The sequence below is a fragment of the Pyrgilauda ruficollis genome, unplaced genomic scaffold, assembly GCF_017590135.1.
Source record: "Pyrgilauda ruficollis isolate IOZ18807 unplaced genomic scaffold, ASM1759013v1 scaffold54, whole genome shotgun sequence".
Taxonomy (NCBI): Eukaryota; Metazoa; Chordata; class Aves; order Passeriformes; family Passeridae; genus Pyrgilauda; species Pyrgilauda ruficollis.
The window spans coordinates 8630595-8653226 of record NW_024527044.1 but is presented as its reverse complement, the minus strand read 5'-3'; the positions used below and the strand labels follow the sequence as shown (position 1 = coordinate 8653226).

Here is a 22632-nt window from a genome sequence, read left to right as displayed (position 1 = left end):
AATCCTTTTAATAGCTTTTGTGAGTTAAAAGGGTAGGTAACTGTCATAAGGCTAAATGATTGCATAGATTAATTTACTTGTGGCCGAAAGAAATCAATTGTAATTTAAATTTTTGTCTCTGGACTGATTACAACACCAGACATCAACTTTCTCCGTAAGAATCTACCATGTGCATTGAAGTCTGTGAGTCTGGATTAGTGACAGATTATCCAGAATGATGTGATTGGATCTCTTTGCCTCTCCCAGACATCTCTAATGTTCTTGGATCTTTTCCTTGTGTCTTACAGAATGGTGAATAACACTGAAGACCCTCAAGAGGCTTTGTAACGTCCCATCCTCATGTAAAGTATGCTCAGAACTTTTCCAGTAGTGTAAGTACAAGCTGAAGAAACTCATAGCAATTGAGAGTAATTTTTTGGTGTTCTTCTGTTAAATTGTCTAAAAAGAGCAGGGAAATGCTTACAATGATTATGAGCAGTTGGCTGAGTTGGAGAGTTTCACTGGTTTAGTGGAAGATTTAAACCTGGAATAGTAAATTAACTGGATGTTTAAATTAGGGTGTAGTAATGTTGAATTGCTCACTTGGTCTGGCTTATGTACTGTTTGTACTTCTGCATTTCTGTCACTAAAACAGAAGGGAAATGATGCAGTTCTTAGAAAATCAGTCTTGATCAGAGAAAAATCAGTGTTAAAGGAGAGATCTCTGTACAGCAACTGAACAAATGAGAGTGATAAAAAGTTGAACACTCTAGATTTGCTGAAAGGGATGAGCTACCTTCAATTTAGTAGCCTCTGGCAGAGACAGAAAACCTGGGGTACCTCACCTAACCCTGGTGCTGGATGTGTTACTCCAAGCAACTCAAGTGTCTTCAGTGCCAGTTGAGGTTGTCCAAATCTCATTGTGGAATTTGAAATCAGTTTGTTCCTTTTAATTACTTCCGTCATATATCTTCAATTTAATTGGTTTCTATGCTGTTTCTTCAATAAATAAGCAAATAAATTCAAATTTTGAAGCTTGTCAGGCTGAAAGGAAGGGCTCGACCTGCACTGTGCTGTCACTCATCTCCCACTGGGCAGTCCTGTGTGGCTGTTCACAATATCCCTGTTACAGGCACAGCCAAATGCTCATCCCCTGCAATCAGATCCTGAGATACTTTGACCTCTTGACTTCAGATTGTTCCTTCTGTCAGGTCTGGAAAGAGAAGCCTTTTCTGCAGGATAGGTAGCAAGGAGCTGGGCTGCTGTGAATGCATCACATTTTCCCTGATGGGTTATTTCAAGGATGAAGATCTATCCTTGGACAGTGATAGTGCAAGTGGCAGTGCAGAACAGCCTTCTGTAGAAGGAGTCACAGCAAAAAATAATGACTGACAGGGATTTAATGCTGGATACCAAACTCTAAAGGATTTAAAAAAGCCATTAATTAGTGATTTTCTATTGCCAGTGGCTTAGTGTTCTGTTCAAAACTGGTGGTTTCCTATTTTGCTTCCAGTCCCTTGAGCCACCTCCTCTTCTTCCTTTTAGCTGGAAGTATGTTGGATTTCAGTATTAAAATCACCACTTGAAATTGTAAAGATCTGGTTCACAGCAGGAGAGAAGTCTGGAGGTAAGGCCACATCACCCTGGGCATCTTTGTTATCCCAGTAATTTGGAGTTTGCTGGGTGACCTCAGAGCTCCTCTGTGCTTTGAGTGAGCACAAGGACATCTCAGAGCTTTGTGTCAGGCTTTGGTCAGAAATTTCCAGACTGGGAATTGCATAGCTTGAATTTCCTGTGCTTTAGCTCAATTTCAGTCATGTTCTGCCCCTGTGCAGTTTTCTGCTGCCACCTCCCAGCAGAGCAGTAGCAGCTTCCTTGATTTATCTCAGTGTATGTGTAGTCAGTATGTCCATGGAAGATGCTGTAAAAGTAGAGGTGAATCATTTTTGACTGAGGGAAAACCGGGGGGAACATATTTGGAGGGAATTAGAGAGTATTAAATTAGAGGAAATGGGCCAAGATGACCCATTTAGATAGAAAGTTTCCAGATTAAACCACAGATATCTTTTTAAAAGGGTAAAAGGGATTGTGAAGGGGAAAGAAGAAAATGGAGCCTTAAAAATTTTTTTTAAAGTTTGAATTTAAATAATGATGAAGATTAAGATTGAAGAGTTGCAGAGCTGCCGTGGTCAGAGTTGGGTTGCTCCTAAGAGCAGGAGTCACTCGGGTGCAGTTACTATTTCACTGCCTATTTTTACCCTTAGTAGGATGAGAGTCAGTGCTGGAGAGGAGTTTGAGGCATGGTGTGAACACAGAACTCTTGATCTTGGCTTCCCAGGAATTAAGAATTTATCTAAAATTAAGTCCTGTAGCCAAAACAGCTTTATCTCTATTGGGCTCCCCATAAATATGGGAGTAATTACTTGAGCTTTGTAGTCCATATTGATTAATTAATATGTGTTAATAGTGAGCTATGGCTATCAGTGTGTTTTACGTCCCTCAGTGTATGATTTCTGATAGAACCAGACAGTTTCACTGTCGTCACTTCAAATTTACCTGGATGATCAGGCCAGTGGTTATGAATTTAACTGCCAGCAATGGCAGGGGAGTCTGGAGAGTGAATAAAAGAAAATCAGGGTGAATAATGCAGATGGGGAAGGACTGGATTGAAGCCTTGTCATCATTTGGGAAAAACAACAGGAAGAAAAGAACAAGAGTGTGACTTCTACCAAGTTAGCACGGATTGAAGAGCAGGTACTGGACTTAAAGTGGCTCAGAAAATCACCACAGGCTGAGCTGTACCTGTGCAGTGTCCTTGAAATGTGACACAGAACAGGTGAATTAAACTCAGGTAACAGAAAACTCAGCTAATTTTCTCCTTTTGTCTTTGGTGACAAGGTATTGTGTAAATAGTGGGTGACTCTGGGAGCATTCATTTGGCTTTTTTAGCTTTTTAACTGAAACTGCCTGAGTCTTTGGTTCACTTTAAGATAAACCACATGAGTTAATTCATGATTTCGTAGCAAAAGTGACCTAAAGAAAAAATCTTGTTGTATGGTAAAGTTTTTTCCTCAAAAGGGTTTGGCACAGCTGCCCAGGGAAGTGGTGGATTCCCTTCCCTGGAGGGATTTGAAAGCTGTGTGGATGTGACACTTGGGAACGTGGGTTAGTGGTGGCCTTGGCAGTGTGGAATGTGCACTGAGCCTTGTCTGTCATGCAGGAAATTCCCCTGGTTTGGGTCTGGGTTACACAAAGACATGTTTGTTGCTTTAAGAGCATTAATTAGGATATTAATTTCTTTCTGAAATGCTTTTAACTAAAATACAACTCCAGTATGGAAGCAGCAGTGGCCAGAAGCCCATGGTTTTTGCTGTTATGATTTATTTTCTTCAAGGAGACACTGTTATCTATTCCTGAGTTCTCCAAGTGTAATCTCTGTCTTCACTAAGGCTGTGCCAGTAATACTGCACTTACAAACTGTTTTTCTAGTGGAAAATAATTTGCTTTGTAGTTAAGCACAAAAACGGGTAGGTGAGGTTCAGCTGTTTGCTGAGTTTGGATTTTAATTTTCTGAAGTAATTAATTTCTCTTTTAAGACAGTGTTTTAGTTGTTATAGATCCTGAAGGAGAGTGAGGGTGCCTGAAATACTTCAGAATGTCTCTTTTTCTTCATGTATGGAAGAGATGGTGGAAATCCTGGTGATGGCTTTGCTTGAAAGTTGTCCTGCACTTTGTCATGTGTGATGCTGTAGATGAACCCTGTATGTGTGAAAATGCTCAGAGTTTGGCCAGGCTCTTGTTCTGCCTTGTTGCAGAATTCCTGAGTGACTTTGAAGGAGTCATTTGGACTTGTCCAAAGTTCAGCCCCTCTGGGAGCTCTTGGTCACAAAAATTAGTGTAGTGTTGCTTCCCTGCCTCACAAGGATCTTGTGATTGGAGTATTTAGATACCCCAGGTGGCAGAATTAATGGAGAAGAGTTCTGAGACTCTGCCTGCATTTTAATAAAGGATTGAAGCCTTGTCATAATAAAGAATTGGTCAAATTTTGAAATTAAATGGAGGAGGCAGAAGACAGCACTGTACCCTGTGATCTTGACGGTTGAAAATGATGAATTATTGTAGAATCTCAGAGTGCTTTGGGTTTGGATTGGAAGGGACCTTAAAGCTCATCCTGTACCACCCCTGCCATGGGCAGGGACACCTCCCACTATCCCAGGTTGTTCCAAAGCCCATCCAACCTGGCCTTGGACACACACAGGGATGTGTCAGTCTGGTGTCTAGGCCAGGCCATGTCTCAGTTTGATTGATGACTTTTTTACTGACTGTTTCTTCACGTGGATTACACTATTTCAGTGTGTTCATGAGATGTACTGTAACTAAAGCACACAAGTCCTGCTTTGAGAGCTGTTACAGAGCTTATATATCCAAAGTTTAGTCTTTGGCTCCCAAATCCAAGAGCTCTTCCTTGCTCTTGGCACAGGTTTGGGCTTTGGGCCCTGGTTCAGCACTCAGCTGCCACTACAGTTCTTCTCTCTGTTTGTTAGTTCTGCTGATCCCTCATTCTGCCCTTGAATCCAGGCTCAGAGTTTGAATTCCTGCCTTGTTGCTGTAGAATTGCAACAATAGCAGGAAACCCAGATTTTGGAAGTAAGGAAGGTTAGGGTTAGACAGATAAGGTGTCAGTGTGAATCAGTGTGTGCCTTGAGTAGAATTCAGAAGTATCTGGCTGCCAGCCCTGTGCTTAGTCAGAGGTCAGTCCCTTTTGTAAGACTTGGATTATGACAATAATTGCCATTTATATTATATTTTTGCCTTGTAAGATCAATCTCAAGTTCTCTCTCTCTTTCCCAGAGATGTAAAGCAGAGTAAGTTACTCACCCAAGTGGCAAAATGACTGGGTTTGCTCACTGCCAGCATCCATTAAAATAATTTTATCAGCAGAGAATTTCAGAGAATAAGTGGAAGAACAGCTTGTGTAGAGCAGTGAGTCGGGGTTTGGGGCTCTTTAACCAGCTAAGAAACTTGAAGCCTCCTGAAGAAACGATGTGTTGATATTCTGCTCTCAGCTTGCCTCCTCTAATTTGTGTAGCGGTGAGCATTTGATTACGCCGGATTTATTTTCAGAAGTTTCAGGCTGCTCTTATTAATTGTCCCCATTTTGATCGAAGGCGTGTGGCAGAGCTCTGCATTCCAGAGCCGCTGTTTTGCATCCCTAAACAGAGCTGCTGACACTGGGGCTCAGCTCGGAGCCTGATTTCCCTCCTTGCTGCAGCACGAGGCTCTCGTTTCCCTGGGATGAGAACAGTCATTACAAGAATTACATTTTGTTTGTGAATCAGGATGAATGGGAGTAGAGTCCTTTTTTTTTGAAAATCAGAACCCAGAGTTGCAACTGCAGGAGATAATTATGCAAACGTATGGATGAGGATGGTTCTGTGTTCGTTGACATGATCAGCACTTCAGGCCTGAGGTTTCTTTCTTTTTTTCTCTCTCTCTCTTTTGAAAACTGGTACAACTCCTCTGAAAATACTGGAGTTGCAACTGATGAGCATAAGTGATGAGTCAGATCCTTAATCCTCTGTTACGCCTCAGAATTCACAGCATCAGCTCCTGGTTTTGAAGGCAGCTTTGCTTAATATGTTGCAAAGTTTTAGGTGGTTCTGAAATATTTATATTGCTATGAATCATTGAGTCACACAATGGTTTGTGTTGCAAGGAATCTTAAAGGTCATCTCATTCCAAAGGCAGGGATGCCATTCACTGTCCCACGTTGCTCCAAGTTCTGTCCAACCTGGCCTTGGACACTTCCAGGGATGGGGCAGCCACTGCTTCTCTGAGAAACCTGTGCCAGGGCCTCCCTACCCTCCAAACTGAAGGAGAATAATTTGTTTAGTAAGAACAGAAAAGGCCAAAGCTTGAATTTCAGAAGACTGAATACTGTTATGCCCTCAATGCCCCAATTCTCTTCCAGCAGTGCCTTAGAGCTGCCCTAGAAAGGTCACAGTCTTTGCTTCTGAGCTTGACTGTCTGTCCCTTGTCTGTCCCTTCCAGATCAGAACATTCTGGCATTCTGGGATTTTTTTGGTGATACGTGTCAGTAGCTCAATTAAATCCCTTCCTTTGAGTGTCTTGTAAGAACCAGCTGCATCCCTTGGGATGGGGTGAAGGGTTGGATGGGCCCTGATCAACCTCATCTCTCAGTGCCTTCCCTGCCCATGGCAGATGAACTTTAAGGTCCTTTCCAACCAACACCAGCCCGGAATTCTGTGTGGGAGAGGAAGGACTGAATGAAACTATGCTTGGTCCTTGGATCTCATAAATATGTGTGGAGAGAGAAACAAGCTTGCACAACCTAAACCAGGGTTAAAAAATGTAGAGTGGGCAGCTGGAAGTGGAGTTTCTTTGTAGTCACTGGTGCTCATAGGGAGCATCTGGAGCAGTACTTCATGTGGATTTGGTGGTTGAATATCAGACTAGGTGATAAACAAATTACATTGCTTTGGAAATAGCAATGCCATCCTTAATGCCTGTTTTTAATATCAGGAGGACATCCACCTCCAGAGCTGTTCAAGCTGCAGTTCCCCTCAGTAGTGGATGCACAGATACACAGGAAAAATCTGGCAGGTTAAGGAGTTCTACTTCCAACTGTGATGGTAGTTAAAACTCTGGTTTAAGTAATGAGTTGTACAAGTGATTTTTTAGCTGTGTACTTTGGAAAAACCTATTTCAGCTGAAAAGCCACAATTTGTGTCGTGATTTTGCTCTTCCCTTTAAATGGTGAGATGGCAGTGAGCGACACCAAGGAGGTGCCTGTGATGTTGTGAAAAATGCTGGTGCTGTAATAAATGAAATGACAAATCCTGGATGTTCCTGTAAGCAGGACAGTGCAGTGCAGGGGTGTCCTACCCTGTGCTGTGTGTCAGAGAAGGGTAAATGTTGGCATCTCTCCCCATCCTGCTCTCCTCAGTTGATGGGACTTGATCAGAATCATTCTTAAACCAATTACCAGACTTAGGATCCTGTTCTGAACACTTTGGCTCTTGCCCACATCCATATTATGCAGATTATATCAAATATAGGTCTTACAGCAGAAAGCTCAACTGGTTTTGTAAGTCTTGAGCTTTGCTTATTAGATAAAGCTGTGAATTTTATTGGGAATTGGAGAAGGACCTCTGCAGAAGAGCATCTCCTCAGTGATGCTAGAGTGCTTCCTACTCATCTACAGTGAGTAGAAGAGTGGAAAAAATGATTTCTTGTGATCATTAAAGAGTCCAGAGCCATTTTCTCAAGTGTTAGAGGTGTTAAGGCTGCTGTCTGGCCTTATTCCCAAACGGGTAATTGAATTGCTTTGAACTTCTGCGAGTTCAATTGGACATGGACTTAGCTTGTAGCTGTTTTTATGGGATTATTCTGCTGTGCTCCATCACCTAGAAAGTTAAGTGTTGGGTAAATGATTCTTGTACCAGCGTGGGCTTGGGCTGTGAGAGCAGGTGAGAAGCTCTTGATGTGTTTTTCCTTACCTTTCTCTATACAGTGCAGGAAAAGAGGGGAAGAGAGCACTCTGACCTTGCATCCGCACTGGAGATCAGAGGAGTCAAAATGGGGAGGGAACCCCACATCCAAAGGGTGGAATTCATTTTAAAAAAAGAGTAAATAAATCTTGATGGAATGAGAAGGACAGGCAGTGCTGGTGAGAGGAGCCCCTGAACAGCCTCCACTCCACAAAGTCCCCTCAGAAGAGGAGTGGTGCTGCACTGGGCTGGTTGGGACCTGCTAGATATTTTATATCTGCAGGTTTGGGCTGGAAAATAAATTCCTTTTTATTTACCTCCTTAGAGTTCTCCCTTCAGTCTGATATTCAGGTATCTCTGGTTGCTTTCGGATGAGCTTTGAAAGATGAGCATGAAGTTTTAATGCTTTAGAATGGTAGAATTGGACCATCTTTTTGGGGATGATTGCCACCTTAGTGTAAGGAATGTAAATAAGTTTGATATTTTAGGCTACTTAATTTTTTTCTGCCAGAACCTAAAGAAACTTTGTCTTAAAGGGCAAGATTCATTTGTTAAAAAATCAGGCACTTTTAGTTTTGAGCTTAATCAGAAATTTGCAGAAGTTTTGCTTGCAAAATTTCAGGGAGAAAAATGCACAGCTGTTCTTCCTTGGTTATCTCTCTTTTTTGGGGTGTCTCCCCAAGGAAATTTGACAGCTCATTGTCATTGGTGAGAGTATTGACAGCAGATAAGGCATGGGATGTAGAGGATATTTTGCTACACAGGCAGCAAAGTTGGCTTACAGCAAAGTCATTCCACAGTCCTGTTCTCAGGAAAAGTATTTTCCATCTTGATTTTTTCCTATACCCCCCAATCATTCTGCTTGTCTCTATCTTATTTTATTCCTTGCTACTTTTGCAGTTGATTGTATTTCACAAGGAAAAAGAGGGGGAAATAAATTGAATTAAAGGTAGCCAGAGGAGTGCAGGAGGATAAGAGGCTCTTACTGCAGTGTGGGGGGGATGAAGTCGTGGAGAATATTCACTCATTAATGAGGTGAATGAAATTAGGGTGATTCTAAAATGGTTGATTTAATTAACTGCTTTGTAAATTGATCTTTAAACAGGATAAGTTTATTGAAATATTTTAAAAAGGGAAAATAACCAAAGCCCTGCTCGAGTAACAGTTTGAAATAATGCTTGCTGTAGTTATTCATTAAAAAGTTGTGGATAGTTGGCAATGTTGGAACATGTTCAATAATACCACATTTTGCAATATTTGTTTTGGGGTTTTAATGGAAATTTCCAAGTTCCTGCAGCTGTTTTCAATCATAAAAGTCCCTCAGGAGCATTATTTCTAGATCTCATGGCTGTGTAGAAAAGCACGTGAAGATGGGAACAAGAGTTCCAGATCAAGAAGACGAGTGAGATGTGTCAGTGCAATATTTGCTGACTGTGCGAATAAAAACCAGCCACTTTGGGCATCTCTCTGTGACATTAGTGAGACCAGCAGGGAGATATTCTAATTTCGGTGTTCTTACCTCTTAAAGATTACCCAGAAGTTGCCTTAAAAGTTTTAGAGGGCTGGACTAATTATTTGCATGGAGAAGATAATTGATTTTAGGTGGTTTTTTTTGTTGTTTTTTCTTCCCAAGTTGTCCACATTTTTCCAGTGGCTGTGTTAGGCACAGTATCATGGAGTTAATTTGACATTAGGTTTGCTACTCTTACATTAGTTTCTGCAAGGCTTTGAAGTCCATTGATGAACAGGACTCCAGAACACCAGTTGGAAGTCATTGAATGTCTTATTCCTGGGGCAGAGGGTCGCCTTGCCTTGCATCCCTGTGAATTGAAATTCCTGCACAAGCTCAGCTGTGTCAAAGAGGGACAAATTGAGGCCCGAGCTCTTCCTTCATACATCCACGAGCAGCAAGAGGTCAACCCCTGCCCCTGCATCTGAGAACTCTGCCCTTCATTAGCTGGAATTCACTAAAGGACAGTTAGGATTCACCAAATCATTGTGTGTAATTTACTAAAGGAGATTAATTTGGCCTGGGCACCCAGATCCAGGAGCTGAGCCTTAGCACTTTAGACAAATTAGGAATGACACCCAAATTTTAGAGAGAATCGCTGGCCATGGCCACCAACTGCTTCAGGAGGTGGTAAGGTCCTGGAACAGGTTGCCAAGAGAAACTGTGGCTGTTCCATCCCTGGAAGTGTCCAAGGCCAGGCTGGACAGGGCTTGGAGCAACCTGGGGTAGTGGAATGTGTCCCTGCCCATGGCAGGGGATGGAACTAAATGATTTTACAGCCCCTTTCATTTACCATTCTTTAATTCCATGAGTCTGTGTTTTGAAAATTGTCTGTTGACAATTTTGAAGCCATCTGGAAAGTCTTGTATTTGTCAGATGGGAGTTTTTTAGTTCACGGGGCTACAAGGACAAAAGTTCTGGGTTTCTGCATCTGTGATAAATGGACGATTAAATAATTTAAAGTATGTTTTAAATACTGTTAAATGTTAGTCTGTAAAGTAGGAATTTCGAGTGGAGTTAATTCTGGTTGGAGGCTCTGGCTCATTAAATTCTCCAGTTCAAACCAAGAACTTGAGCACATGAAACTTGGTATTGACAGATAAATGATCTGGGAAATGGTGACATTAGAAACACTGGCAAGAAATGCCCAAGCCGGCTGTTGCCCTGAGGAAGGGTAAGCTGGCATATCCAGTGGAAACCACCTCAAGGCCAGATGTTTAAAGAGATTTTTTTCTTTGAAAACGGTGCTGCTTGGAGCTGGCTGTGATGAGTCAGTAAGTCCTTGTGACACTTCTCCCAAAGCTGGGAGAGGAGGATGGAGCAGCCCTGCCTCCTCCAGAGGCCAAATCTAGAACACAGCGTCTGTTTCCAAATGCTCCCCGCCAAGCTCCGAAGGTCTCAGGCTGGGATGCCACTTCCAAATTGTGGTGGTTACAATTCCAGTCAGTTGCAGGTCGACTGCTGCATTGCCTGCCGTGCCCTCCTGTGGTTCAACAGTCTAGGTGCTTGTCTTGGAAAATTTTAAATGGCCTGGATGTTTCCAGTAATCAGTTTTCCGGAGGACAGCGCATTCCCGTTGGGCTGAAGCGCTGATGTGGATGTAGAACGTCTGTCTTCTCACACAGGCATTTTCTTGGATGGGAGTCATCCCCTTGCATTGTCCTCCTGCTTCCTTCTCCCATGAAACAATGTAAGGAGCTCAGTAGTTGCTGGATGAGGACAAAGATGGGATTTTCTTCTCATTTCTGTATTTCCCAGGCTGCAAGTGCCGTTTTTGTGGATTTGTGCATCTTGGCTTTGTCTTTACAGCTCTACTTCAGCTCTACTCCAACTTGCCAGTACTCAGTGTTGTTCTTCAGCCCCAGCTATGGATCTTGAGTCATTCCATGACTCCTGTTAGGAACTTCTCTGTGCCAGGGCAGAAATGGACATGAGGAGTCATTCTCAAAATTTGTGGGGAGGAATAGGCAGCCCTGTCCCTGGAAGGTCTCTCAGCCTGACAGCCATCGTCCCTCTCCTGGCTTTCACAGGGTCCTTGGAATTCTTCCTTGACTTTCCCTCAGCTGTGGTTTGCTTTGGCTCTCAGGGATTGTACATCAGCTCTGTCACGTCTCCTGGAGTTTGAGTGATCTCTTCACCCTGCTCTCCTGCAGGAATGGTAATAAACCCTTGACTCACGAGAAGATTCCCGAGAAGGATGGAAAATGCCGTATTCTGCTTGCCAAGTTCTGCCTGCCCTCCATCTGCCATCCCTTCTTCTCAAGATCTAGAGTTCTGAAGGAGGAGATCTTGTTGTTTGTGTGACATTTGGATCTGTAGCCAGGAGACTTAGGAAAGAAGCACAATTAAGGGACCATATTGTGATTTTTCAGTTCCATTTCTGGGCTTTGCAGCAAATAATGTTAATTTGTTGTGGCACCTTGGGAAGTTTAGGAGTCAAAAATGATTCTGTTTTTTGAGCCACCAGGATGGTCGAGTTACCTGAGAAGCCAGTCTTTGGAGGGGAAAAAGCTGAAGACTTATTTCTTTAAATGAAAACTCAGGAGTAATTGGATGTGCTGCACTTTCCTTGTCAGGGCAGGCAATCTGTGACAACATTCCAGGTTCAAAAGTTCCTAACTTCAGAAATCCAACTTCAGTCAGATCAACTTGGGTCCTACAGGCCACTAGAATTTCCGCTGGGTGTGTTTTTATCTTTTTTTTTCAAGGTAGCAACAAAAGTTAGGGCAACTCAAACTCTTTGTAGTTAAGATTTGAAAGAGTGGAGATTCATAAATCTCATGTCATAACTGGTGAAAACTTGTCCAGAAAAACTCAGATCTGTGGCCACCACAGAAATCTGAGATTCCTGTCTGGTGGGTACTTAACACTGGGCAAAATTTTCTCTGGGATCTAGTTGCAGCCATAATTACTGAGCAACAACAGTCTCTGTAGCCGTGGTTTATCAAAAACAAAAGGGCACAAACAACAGTCTCTGTAGCAGTGGTTTATCAAAAACAAAAGGGTTGGTGCAGATGTGGGGAATGTCAGGGGAGGTCCGAAATGCTGTTGGAGCACTCCAAGGAAAATGAACCCTTCTGCTGTGTAGTGAGATTGGGATTCATGGCAGGTGTCCGACTGAGGTTGGTTGGAGGTGAATTTTGGAGCTGCCATGTGTGTGTGTCTTTAAGTTTTCCACCAGAATTTATAAAGTACCTTCCGTGTGCCACGTAGAACTCTTGAACTGAAGTATTTTGTATTTTACCTCATTTCCAGCCTGCTGGAAACCATGTCTCACTACACAGACGAGCCAAGATTCACCATAGAGCAGATCGACCTCCTGCAGCGCCTGAGACGCACGGGAATGACCAGGCATGAGATCCTGCACGCCCTGGAAACCTTGGACCGTCTGGACCAAGAGCATAGCGACAAATTCGGGAGAAGGTCTGGCTACGGAGGCGGCTCCTACGGCAACAGCACCAACAACGTGCCGGCGTCTTCCTCGACGGCCACGGCTTCCACACAGACGCAGCACTCCGGGATGTCCCCGTCCCCGAGCAACAGTTACGACACCTCCCCACAGCCTTGCACTACGAATCAGAACGGGAGGGAGAGTAACGAGAGGTTGTCCGCCTTCAACGGGAAGATGTCGCCCACCCGCTACCCCCTGGCCAACAGCCTGGCCCAGAGGTCCTACAGCTTCGAGGCTTCCGAGGAGGACTTGGACATCGATGACAAAGTGGAGGAGCTGATGAGGTGAGTGGCGGTCTCTGTAGAAGGTATGGAGGTGAGAAGTGCCTCAGCAGGAGTGGGTGCATTGGAGGATTGCTCAAATAGGGATTGTAGGGTGGTAAAATGCTGGCACAGGTTGTCCTGGGAGGTGGTGGATGTCTCATCCCAGGAAATATTCAAGGTCATGTGGGACAGGGCTCTGAGCAGCCTGATCTAGTTGAAGATAGTCCTGCTTATCACAGTGGGTTTGGACTAAATGACCTGAAGTGTCTCTTCCAACCCATACTGCTCTATGAGGATTTGATGATGATGATGATGATGATGATCAGGAGAGCAGGAGCTGCTTCAGGCAGTTGTTCCTGCCAGTGCTCCAAGAGTCACCATCCCAGAACCTTGTGGAGGCATCCCCTGGCCCTGTGGGAGTGCCCCACAGTCTGACTGTTGAAATAATTTTTCCAGTGCTATGCCAAAAATTGGAATTGATGTTAGAGCACTCTTTTATTCAGGATTCTGATGAAATATCAATTCACATGACTCCTTCTCCACTGTCTCACACTCACTGTAATTCCTTCCATATAGAGGGAGAGAAGGGAATCCAAGTTGGATTGGTCAGTGCTTTCCAGTGGGATCTGGAGAGGATGTATGCTGTTTGTTTATAGTTGGTGGCAGGGATTTGCAGAATGATGCAGGAAAATACAAATAATAAAGAAGAAGCAGAAGTTTTCTCTGAGAGCCATTGGGGTGGTTTTTTTCAGGGCTGACCTTCCTTTACTTTTAGCAGCTTTCTTTTCAACATTATGGCAAAGATGAAAGGAGGGGATTATACTCCTGAGGATGAAAGTCAGTCAGTGGGCTTTGAGAGCACAAAGAAATAAGAGGAAAGGCCAAATGTCTCAAAACAATTTTGGTCATAATGTTGGAATTTATTCTTTTTATTCTCCCAAAACTGCACCATTCCTGAAGTAGCTGTGGGAGGACTGGAGTCCATAAGCTCCAGAATGGAAATGTGTTGGAAGTAGTTTGGAGATTTCAGGGAAAGATGTGGCTTTTGGGGGAGAGATTAGAGATGAGCAGTAAGAAAAGCCGATCAGCCTCATTTGCTGTCGGCTGCAGGATGATGGAATCGTGCAGGAAGGGGGTGAGTAGAGCAGAGTGCCAAGTTCCATGGCTGAGCTTTGGGTTCCTGTGCAGTGAGTCTCAGGTAATGCTTTTAGTGCTTGTTTAAACTGAAACTGCTTGTGTTTGCAGGCATATGGAGGATGAGTGTTGGGTACAGAAATAAAAATGAACCCACAGCACAGCATTCATTTTGCATTTATATTTGCAAGCTTGAGTCTGCCTTCAATGCAGCTGGGGCAGGAGGGGAGAAGGGAAATGTCTCATAAGGCCTAGTAAAGGCTGATTTTAATTGCCTGCCCTTCTCAGGAAGGGAGAGAGAAAGAGGAGGGGCAAAGTATGTGTTTATTGCAATTGAAATTTGCTGTGTATCACAGTACATGTGCAACCTCCAATTTATTTGCTTTTAGCACAGTTTTAGCCCCTTCTGAACTACCTGTGCAGACCTTGTACAAAAAAATCATACAAAGACCTCATTCATTTAGTACAACCTCTGGACTAAGCAGGGGACTAAAGGAGGGATGTGAGGACAGAGGCTGCAAAATTTTGGATCTTTTCCTTGGGATGCTGGAGGAGGTTGGTGTATGTATATTCATTTGAGCAACTAACCATGCAGCCCCTGCTATCCTTTATTTTTTATTTTTCTGCCTCATTTTTATGAGTGAGGTTTTTATGCTGGTATGAGAGATTTATTCATCCCTGTGTAATGAAACTTTGTACATTCCATATGGCAGTGCTGCACCTAATATGAATTATATGGGACATGAGTCATCCATTCTCCTGCTATGGTGCTTTGATCAAACGTGACACTTGTTAAAAGAAGTGTCCAGCACTGAAGCATTTGGGCTGTTTTAATGCCAGCCTTCCCCACTCCTTGTCCCCTAAATAAAGGAAATAAAGGCATTTTGCATCTTGCAGGTGCACTTTGGTCCGTCCCTCTTTTTGTGTGTCCTGTTCTTGTTTTGTTTTGGTAGGAGGGACAGCAGTGTGATAAAGGAGGAAATCAAAGCCTTCCTCGCCAACCGGAGAATTTCCCAAGCAGTTGTTGCACAGGTAACAGGTAAGAGCTCGGGGAGTCCTTTCCTCATTTTGGGAATCTCTGTGTCTGAACTGCTGTCTGAGCATGGTGCAGATGTTGGAATATCACTTGGCTTTCTGCATTGCAGTGCAGATCTGTCAGCTTAGTCATGATAATGTATGCCTTTGATTTAAGACCCATTGTCCTGCACATCATGGAACTTCCCCAGTGAATCACTTTTTTTTTTTTTCTTTTTTTTTTTTCCTGTGGCTTGTGCTGGCAGATTTTATTTTACAGCATTATAATAAAGCCTGAAGTTCTTATCTTAAAATGAAAACGGTTTTCCTTAATTCTTAAATTGTTGTTGAGTGCGGCAAATAGATGCATATCTGCTTCTCTGGGTATGGAGGGAGAGAGATAATGTGTATTCATATATTAAAAAGTATATGAATAGTCAGGAGAAACAGCTATAGCTGGTACCACCACAGTCAGGAGTTGGAGGATGAGAGTTGGAAGTTTTATCCATCCTTTGAGTCACAATTAATAAAAATCCGAAGAGAGGTTGAGGATGACCAGACCAGCTCAGGTGTTACCTGGAAGGAGCAGCAGTTTGGGTGCCCTGTGCCCTGAGTCTTCTCTCTCACATCCAGACTGGTGAACTCACTGCAGTGGTGCCACTTTCTCCCTGGGTGTTTTCCCAGAGCTTTAGTGAGAGGGTAACAAAGTCCTGTTGCTCCTCCATGGGGTGAGGTGTTGTTATTTCTCCCTTCCAGGCACACAGGCCTTGCCTGGAACAGCCTTGGAATCATTTTGGTTGGAAAAGCCCTCTGAGACCATTGAGTCTGATCCCCCAGCACTGCCAAGGCCACCACTGATCCGTGTCCCTAAGTGCCACATCCGTATGGCTTTTAAATCCCTCCAGGGATGGGGACTCCAGCACTGCCCTGGGCAGCTGTGCCAGGGCTGGACAGCCCTTTCCAGGCAGGAATTGTTCCCAGTATCCAACCTGAACCTGCCCTTAGGCCATTCCCTCTCATCCTGTCCCTTGTTCCCTGTCAGGGAGTTGTGCAGGGCCAGAAGGTCCCAGCTGAGCCTCCTTTTCTCCAGGCTGAGCCCCTTTCCCAGCTCCCTCAGCTGCTCCTGGTGCTCCAGCCCTACCCCAGCTCCATTCCCTGCTCTGGATTCACTCCAGCCCTTCTTTTAGGATGAAGACTTGATGATAAAATTCAGAAAGCTCAATCCCATGTTACACCTCTAAGATTTATTAACTTCTTAACCCAAGCTTGGATAAAGATCTTGAAATAGATGATTTTTAAGGTTCCTAGATGTCTGGGAATGCCAAAGCAGTAGGAGGAAAGTTACTATTTTATTATATTTCCAGGATTTGAAATGTCATAGGAATCCACCTGTCTGGGAGCTGTGGGTTTGCAGACATGGCAGCAATTGAGGTGGGCGAGCACAAATTGGTGCTTGAGCCACAGAGCCAGGAATTCTTTCTGTGTATCCAACTCTTCTGTGATCCTGGGTAAAATGACTTGTCCTTCCCCAGTCTCAGTTTCATCCTGAAAATCACGAGATTAACAATTTGTGTAAATGTAAGGGATGTTTTTTGCCTTATCAGATGTTAGCAATAATACTTCAGAAATTAATATGTAAGTTGAGTTGCTTAAATTGTACCTGAACTCTAAAATTTTGGTACATAGTGGGTCACTCTCCTGCTTTTGTTCATTCCTTGCCTAAATATAGTCCTGGAAGAACCCATCTCTGAATTAACTTCTGTATAGCACCCAACAAGTCAGGCTGGCTTCCCCTGCAAGAGAAGGAGTACAAAGAGAGGAAAACTGCACCAAAGGAGTCTTTCCAAAAGGAGCCAGTGTTTGGGGTTTTTTTGGTCAATGGGACTGCCAGTTGTGGGGTCATTGAATCAGAATCACCACACCAGATCCAAGTCTGTGTCAGTGAAAGGAATGGGTCTAATTATAATTAACTGATTAATTATAATTAACCCTTGATGCATGTGTTTGATACCCTGCAAGAAGCTGTATGAAACACAAGACCAATCTCTTTACACCTGATCCTTTCCCTCCTTCCATTCTGAGCCTGTTCTCTTGGATTTCAGTTGGCATTAAGTTGGCATTTAGCTTTTGGGAGCTCTCATTGTTTCCTCCTGTGAGTAATTGACACCAACCATCCACTTGAGACATGTCTGACTGGATTTCACACCCTTCCCACTCAACCCTCCTGTGCAGCACAAGGGAGATCCACAGTGTGCTCACAGAGGGACCAGAGAAATACTGCAGGGTGTCAGTGGGACAGAATGAGGGCTGAGCTGAAGGCACTGTGTTATTATCTTGTTTTTGAGCCAAACCCATGGGAAACTGGTACATCTTTGCATCTCAGTCATCCTCCCTGTGCTTGGTGGGAGCTGATTCATTTTAAATCAACCCCCGGCCTTGTGTAAGCAGATGTGTAGCACTTACGTGCCACTCCTAAGTACATAGTAATGGCTTATCTGAGGGAAATGGTAAATCTCAAAGAGATGTTCGGAAGGACCAGATTAAAGAGTGTGCTCAGCTCTAGCAGGGAGAAACATCAGCTTCCTCTCCAAAGCAGGGAGTGGTGAGGAGTGACTGGAAATAGCTCGGGACTGAGATCCGGAGCAGAGCGTCCCAGGGCTCTCCTTTCCAGAGCTGTCTCAGCCTGATGAGTGCTGGATGACTTGGAGTATTCTTCAGATACCTCCAACATCCCTTTCAGCTGGGGAAGAGACTCCCAAGGAATGTCTGGAAACCACTTCTGGTTCAGTAAAAAAACAGTTTTTATAGGCAGAGGCTTTGCAGAGTGTATGATCCCAAATGGCATCACCTCAGGATTTACAGCCTTTGTCTTACTGATAAAGATTTTCTGTAAAAAGTTACTTGTACAAGAGAAAAATAGAAAAATTGGCTTTTAGTCTTCATCCCTTCTGCCCTGGGAAGAGGCAAGAAAGAAGTGAAAAATTTATGGCTGGTTCTGTCCAGGAGAGTGGCTTGGCTTGGCTACCTCTGCTGGCAACTTTTCCTTACAACTTCTACCAATTCTCTGTTTCCCCTGTCCTTATGACCTTCTTTATCCCCATTCTGTAACTTGCCATGTTCTGTCCTTGATGCAGAAACCTCTACTGCAACTGTGACCCCTCAAAACCTCCTTTTTGCCTAATTTTGCTAATTCTTCAAACTACACTTTCATTCAGAAACACATTTCTCCTTTTCCCCATCTTAATTCTAACCTTGCAAAGCAGTTACAGAATCCATAGTTCTGTAGAGCAGTTCTGCATCAGTAAACAGCTTTTCCTCTTGTTTTTCCTGCTGTAGCATGAGGCAGGTGATGGAGAGGGAGGATGCAGGAGAGAGGAACACAAAGCTGCGGGTTAAAGTCAGCTGTTGCAGTAGAAAAATGTTGAGGCTCTCTTAATCCTTATAAAATTACCAGAAACTGTAAAAGTCATTTAGATAATGAATCTGACAGGAAAAATTAAACCTGGAAGACATTCTACGGGGCTGCCTGGTGTATGGAGAGGACAGGGCAGGCTGGAAAATAGTAACAGGGTATTAAAAAGTGACTTGAAAATAAAGGATGATTGATAAGAAGCAAAAACTTAGCATAACACTTACTAGTGCTGGTCCTAAAAACAGGAGCTGCTTTTTATAGAAACTTTTTTAATGGTGTCTGTAATAAGATAAACAAGAAGCACTTGGGTTGGGCTCTGTATAAATAATCTCCTACTGATAAGAAAAATGACAGTATAAACAGGAGCTAATAATAGTTCCTGCGGAATTTCCTCTCCTGGAGTTTGGAGCTCCTTTTAACATCACTGCAGCCTGCTCAGGGGCTGGGGGTTCTGCCCCACGTGGGGCAGGTGAGCTGCCAAATTTTTACCAAATAGAATTTGAGGTCTTGTGTTGGAATTTGCTTAAATTGCCACAAGAATTGTACTTGGCCACCAGGTTATGGTCAGGAGGCAGAGGATGAAGAGAGAAATGTAAACTTCTCTCAGAGATGCTGTCTGAGCTTCCAAAGTTAGATGGAGGGTGGAGAAATATTTTCAGGAGCTGATGTCTTTCTGTTCTACAGTAAAGGAGAGAGGGAGGAGAGCACAGGGATGAGCCCTCTGCAGATGGGCTAAAGTGGTTTGATGGATGATGCCTCTGCAAGGTTTGGAAATATTACCTTTCCTGTTTTTTACACATAGGGAGTGAAGGAATAAAAAAAAACACCCTTATTTTCCTGAAGTTACAGAGCAGAAATTTCAATTCAGTTTTTTCAATTCTTAAAAACATAAAAACCAAACCACCATTAAAAAAAAAAAAACAACAACCCAAGCCCATCAAGAGTAAAATGCAGATGTCGTTTTTTGGGTTGTTTTTAAATACACAGAGAGCTTTCTAGGGTGCATTTCTGGTACCCTTCCCAATTATTCTGCTTGTACAACCCAGCCCTGTCCTCCTGTCTCTCTGCCTTAATTGATAGGAGATCTCCAGGACTTGGCTTTAGATTATGCTAAACACACGTGCAGTGGAGGGCAGCCTTGGAACACTGCTGGAACAAATAAAATCCCCACAGGTTTGGAACCCACACACAGGGATGCTGAGCAAATGCCAATACACAGGGAAACTTAACTAGTTCCACCGTGGAGAGAATTCAGAAAATTCCTGAATTATTGATCATCTCAAATGGCATGAAACTGCATTTTGAGAAACATTTTCCTTCCTGTTTTTTTTTTTAAATACTCATGACAACACAGAGATTTGGTTTTTTTATGATTTTGATCTTTGCAGGTTTTCTGTAAACAAGCTTTGCTAATCTCCTAAATTGATAGATGTCCTTTGCAAGCACTTGTTCTCTGAATCTGGGACTTTGCTTACAAAGTGAAGAATTAAAACACAGTCAGTTAACTTTCTTCTCCAGCTCTGATGTATTCCAGGTGCTTCTGAAAACCTCTCCTGAAAGAAACATTAAAGAAATGCAAAGCAGAGCTGCTGAACAAATCTATCAGTGAAGGTGAAAACCAGTTCCCAAAGACTTGGTGAATAGCAGAGTTGAGGGTTATGAGCAGATTTGAACTGCACATAGCAGTGGCCTTCTCTTGATGATGTATTTTGCCATTTATTTTATGGTTTTGGAGGGGAAACTCTCCCCTAATCAGTTGTGTAGGGGACAGCAGGGCTGGCCTGGGGGGTGAGCACAGACTGGTTTGTTTATCACTGGGAAGTGTGACCTGCTGTGGGAAGGAGTGAGTGTGACACAAGCAGTCAGCATCTGTGCTGCAATAATCCTTTGTGGATACCACTTTCCTTCAGTATTTTCTGTGAGAAAACTGTTGGTGTCCATAACCAGCTGTGTTCCTGGCCCTGCTGATGCTGAGCCCAGAGCACCACAGCCCTCCTTGAGGTCCCTGCTTCACTTGGAGGGTGAATTTCCTCAGCACAGCTGGGTTTTCACTACTCCAGAAAAGTTATTTCATCAATTGCTTCTGGCAGCGGGATGATTTCTTTTTTCCTGCCCGTGCAATTCCCTAAATCAGAGTATGATTAGAGACAATGTGACAGGAGGGTCCTGGTGGTCACTGTCCTGTGAGTCAACTGTCTGAAACCCACTTGAGATGCAAGAAACTCTGACATGACAACTTGGGGGATTTGGTTTTTTTCAGTGAAAGGAGTTAAGGATGGGTTTAGATCCCACAGCCCTGGGATCTGGGAGATCCTGGATGAGTTCTTCTGAAAGACTTTGCATGTGACCTTGGGTTGGTCAAGCTGTTGGGATAGTTTCGGGGCCTCTAAACCTTGCTGAGGTCAATTTTATGCCTTAAAAACATTTTACAGAAGCAGCTTTATGAGCTGTGAGGGCTCACAGTAGGTCAGAGGCTCAACTGCTGTGGCTAAATGACAGCCACAAAAGGATCCCAGCACAGATCCAGCTCTGTTTGGGAGAACTTTGATGCAGTTCAGGACATTGGGACAGTGCATCATCTGGAAAGAATGATGGAAAGAAGCTTTTTACAATGAAAATGGCACAGGTTGGTCAGGAATTTGGTGTCTGCCCCATCCCTGGAAACATTCAAGGTCAGGTTGGACAGGGCTCTGAACGATGTGATCCAGTTGAAGATGTCCCAGCTCATTGCAGGGGGTGTTGGACTAGATGACCTTTAAAGGTCTTTCCAGCTCAGATTTTTCTGTGATTCCATGAAAGTGGACATGGCAAGACCCTGCTTGAGTTTTTTGGCTCCTGCTGCTGTGCCTTGCCCTTGAGCACATTGTCTGGAATGGTGACATCTGTGCCACGTGTGACAGTGTCAGGCAGCCTCTTGAGCAGGATTCAGATTTTCCACTCATGGCAGACATTTAATCTCTATTTATAATTTTTATCTACCAGTGCTTTGTGTTTGTATCTTACGTTGTTATCCAGACACTCAACACACCCTAATTCACTGCAATAAGTGTAAGTGGACCATAGTAAACAAGTAAATGACTGGAACTGTGATTAATTAATGGGAGCAGGGCAGCCAAAAGCAGTGAGACACAAACCTTTGTGTCCCACAGCCCAGGACAAGAAATGGCTTTTATAAATCATAATAGGTCAAGAGCTGCACATTTTTGCACTGGTGATCAGGCATATGCAGATGGCAGGATTTCAGCTAGGCTGGAGCCTTGTTTTGGGCCAGAGAGTGTTATCAGCTTAAACTGCCTTCTTCTGGTATTAACTTGTGTGCTTCCACAGTTACTTGATGTAAACTTGGCAGAGTCTGAGGGCTGTGTTTGGTTGAATAATTCCACTTCCCCAGTAGTGTAAACTCAGTTTTAGATCCCACTGTGGGCCCTGGGGGTAGGCAGCTCTTGGCTGCCCCAGCTGTTCCTGAACTCTGTCAGTTGAGGGCAAGGCAGTCTCTGAGAGTGGGGTCTGGGAAAATCAGGGTCTGTTTTTTGGGCACAGCTCTGCTGAGCAGCAGTGAGCTGCTGTATCTGAAACAAAACACACCCATCCTTTCCCCCAGGACAATTAAGACTTCATAGCCTCCAGAATTCTGTTTGAGGAAGAACAATTAAGAGTACAAACCCAGTGATTTTAAAAATCTGGTTGGTGTAAACCCACCTGAATATGGTACCTGAGAGTCAAGTTGAGACATTCTGAAGTTAGCTACCTTCAACACACCAAAAAAAGCATAATAAACCCCCACTTTAGAAGTGGTAAAACTACAGGGGGCTGTTTTTAATGAGTTAAATATGATTATGAGAGCTTATAAAACCTTGATGCATCTCTAGAGGGGGGAGGTACTTTGGGTTCTGTGTGCAAACCAGCCTCTACCTGCCCGGGTGATATCTCCAAGCAGGTGGTGGCACAGGTGGTGTTGGCAGTATATTGGTACTTGGAGCACCTCCTAAAACTTCACTTCTCAGGAGAGTTTGGATGTTGTTAACCTGTTCTGATAGCTGAAGGGTCTTGTGGAAAGCACAGGGAGTTCTGAAGTAGTGCTTCAGTTACTCAGCAAACTGCATTTTTACATTTTCAGGTGAACCTATTGCTGATCTCTTAATGCACTTCTAAACCTCTTGTTTTACTTAGTTTCTCTGCTGATCATTTTTTGCCCTTGCTGCATTGATCCTTCATTCCCTGCTTTGGAAATAACTGTATTAACTTCTAGGAATTTTTTCCCCCTTCCTACAGTTTTCGTAGAAATCTTGCTTTAAAAACTGCAGTGTTTTATCCCCGATCCTCCCTGGGTACCTCGAGCTTGGCTCCTGCTTTGCTGA

General features: G+C 43.6%; 1 protein-coding gene across 8 annotated transcripts in view; it reads left to right on the top strand.

Moving 5' to 3' along the window:
- The window catches only part of HMBOX1 (homeobox containing 1), a 62588-nt gene that overhangs the window by 5182 nt on the left and 34774 nt on the right, over positions 1-22632 (top strand). For 6 of the 8 annotated variants that reach the window (XM_041480898.1, XM_041480906.1, XM_041480902.1 and 3 more), the window contains exons 2-4: positions 288-371; positions 12256-12735; positions 14802-14887. In XM_041480898.1, the coding sequence (XP_041336832.1) occupies positions 349-371; positions 12256-12735; positions 14802-14887 (589 nt within the window). In that variant the 5' untranslated portion in view covers positions 288-348. Of the gene's footprint in view, positions 1-285; positions 372-12255; positions 12736-14801; positions 14888-22632 lie in introns of those variants that run through there. The other 2 variants (XM_041480905.1, XM_041480900.1) reach the window with 2 other exon arrangements.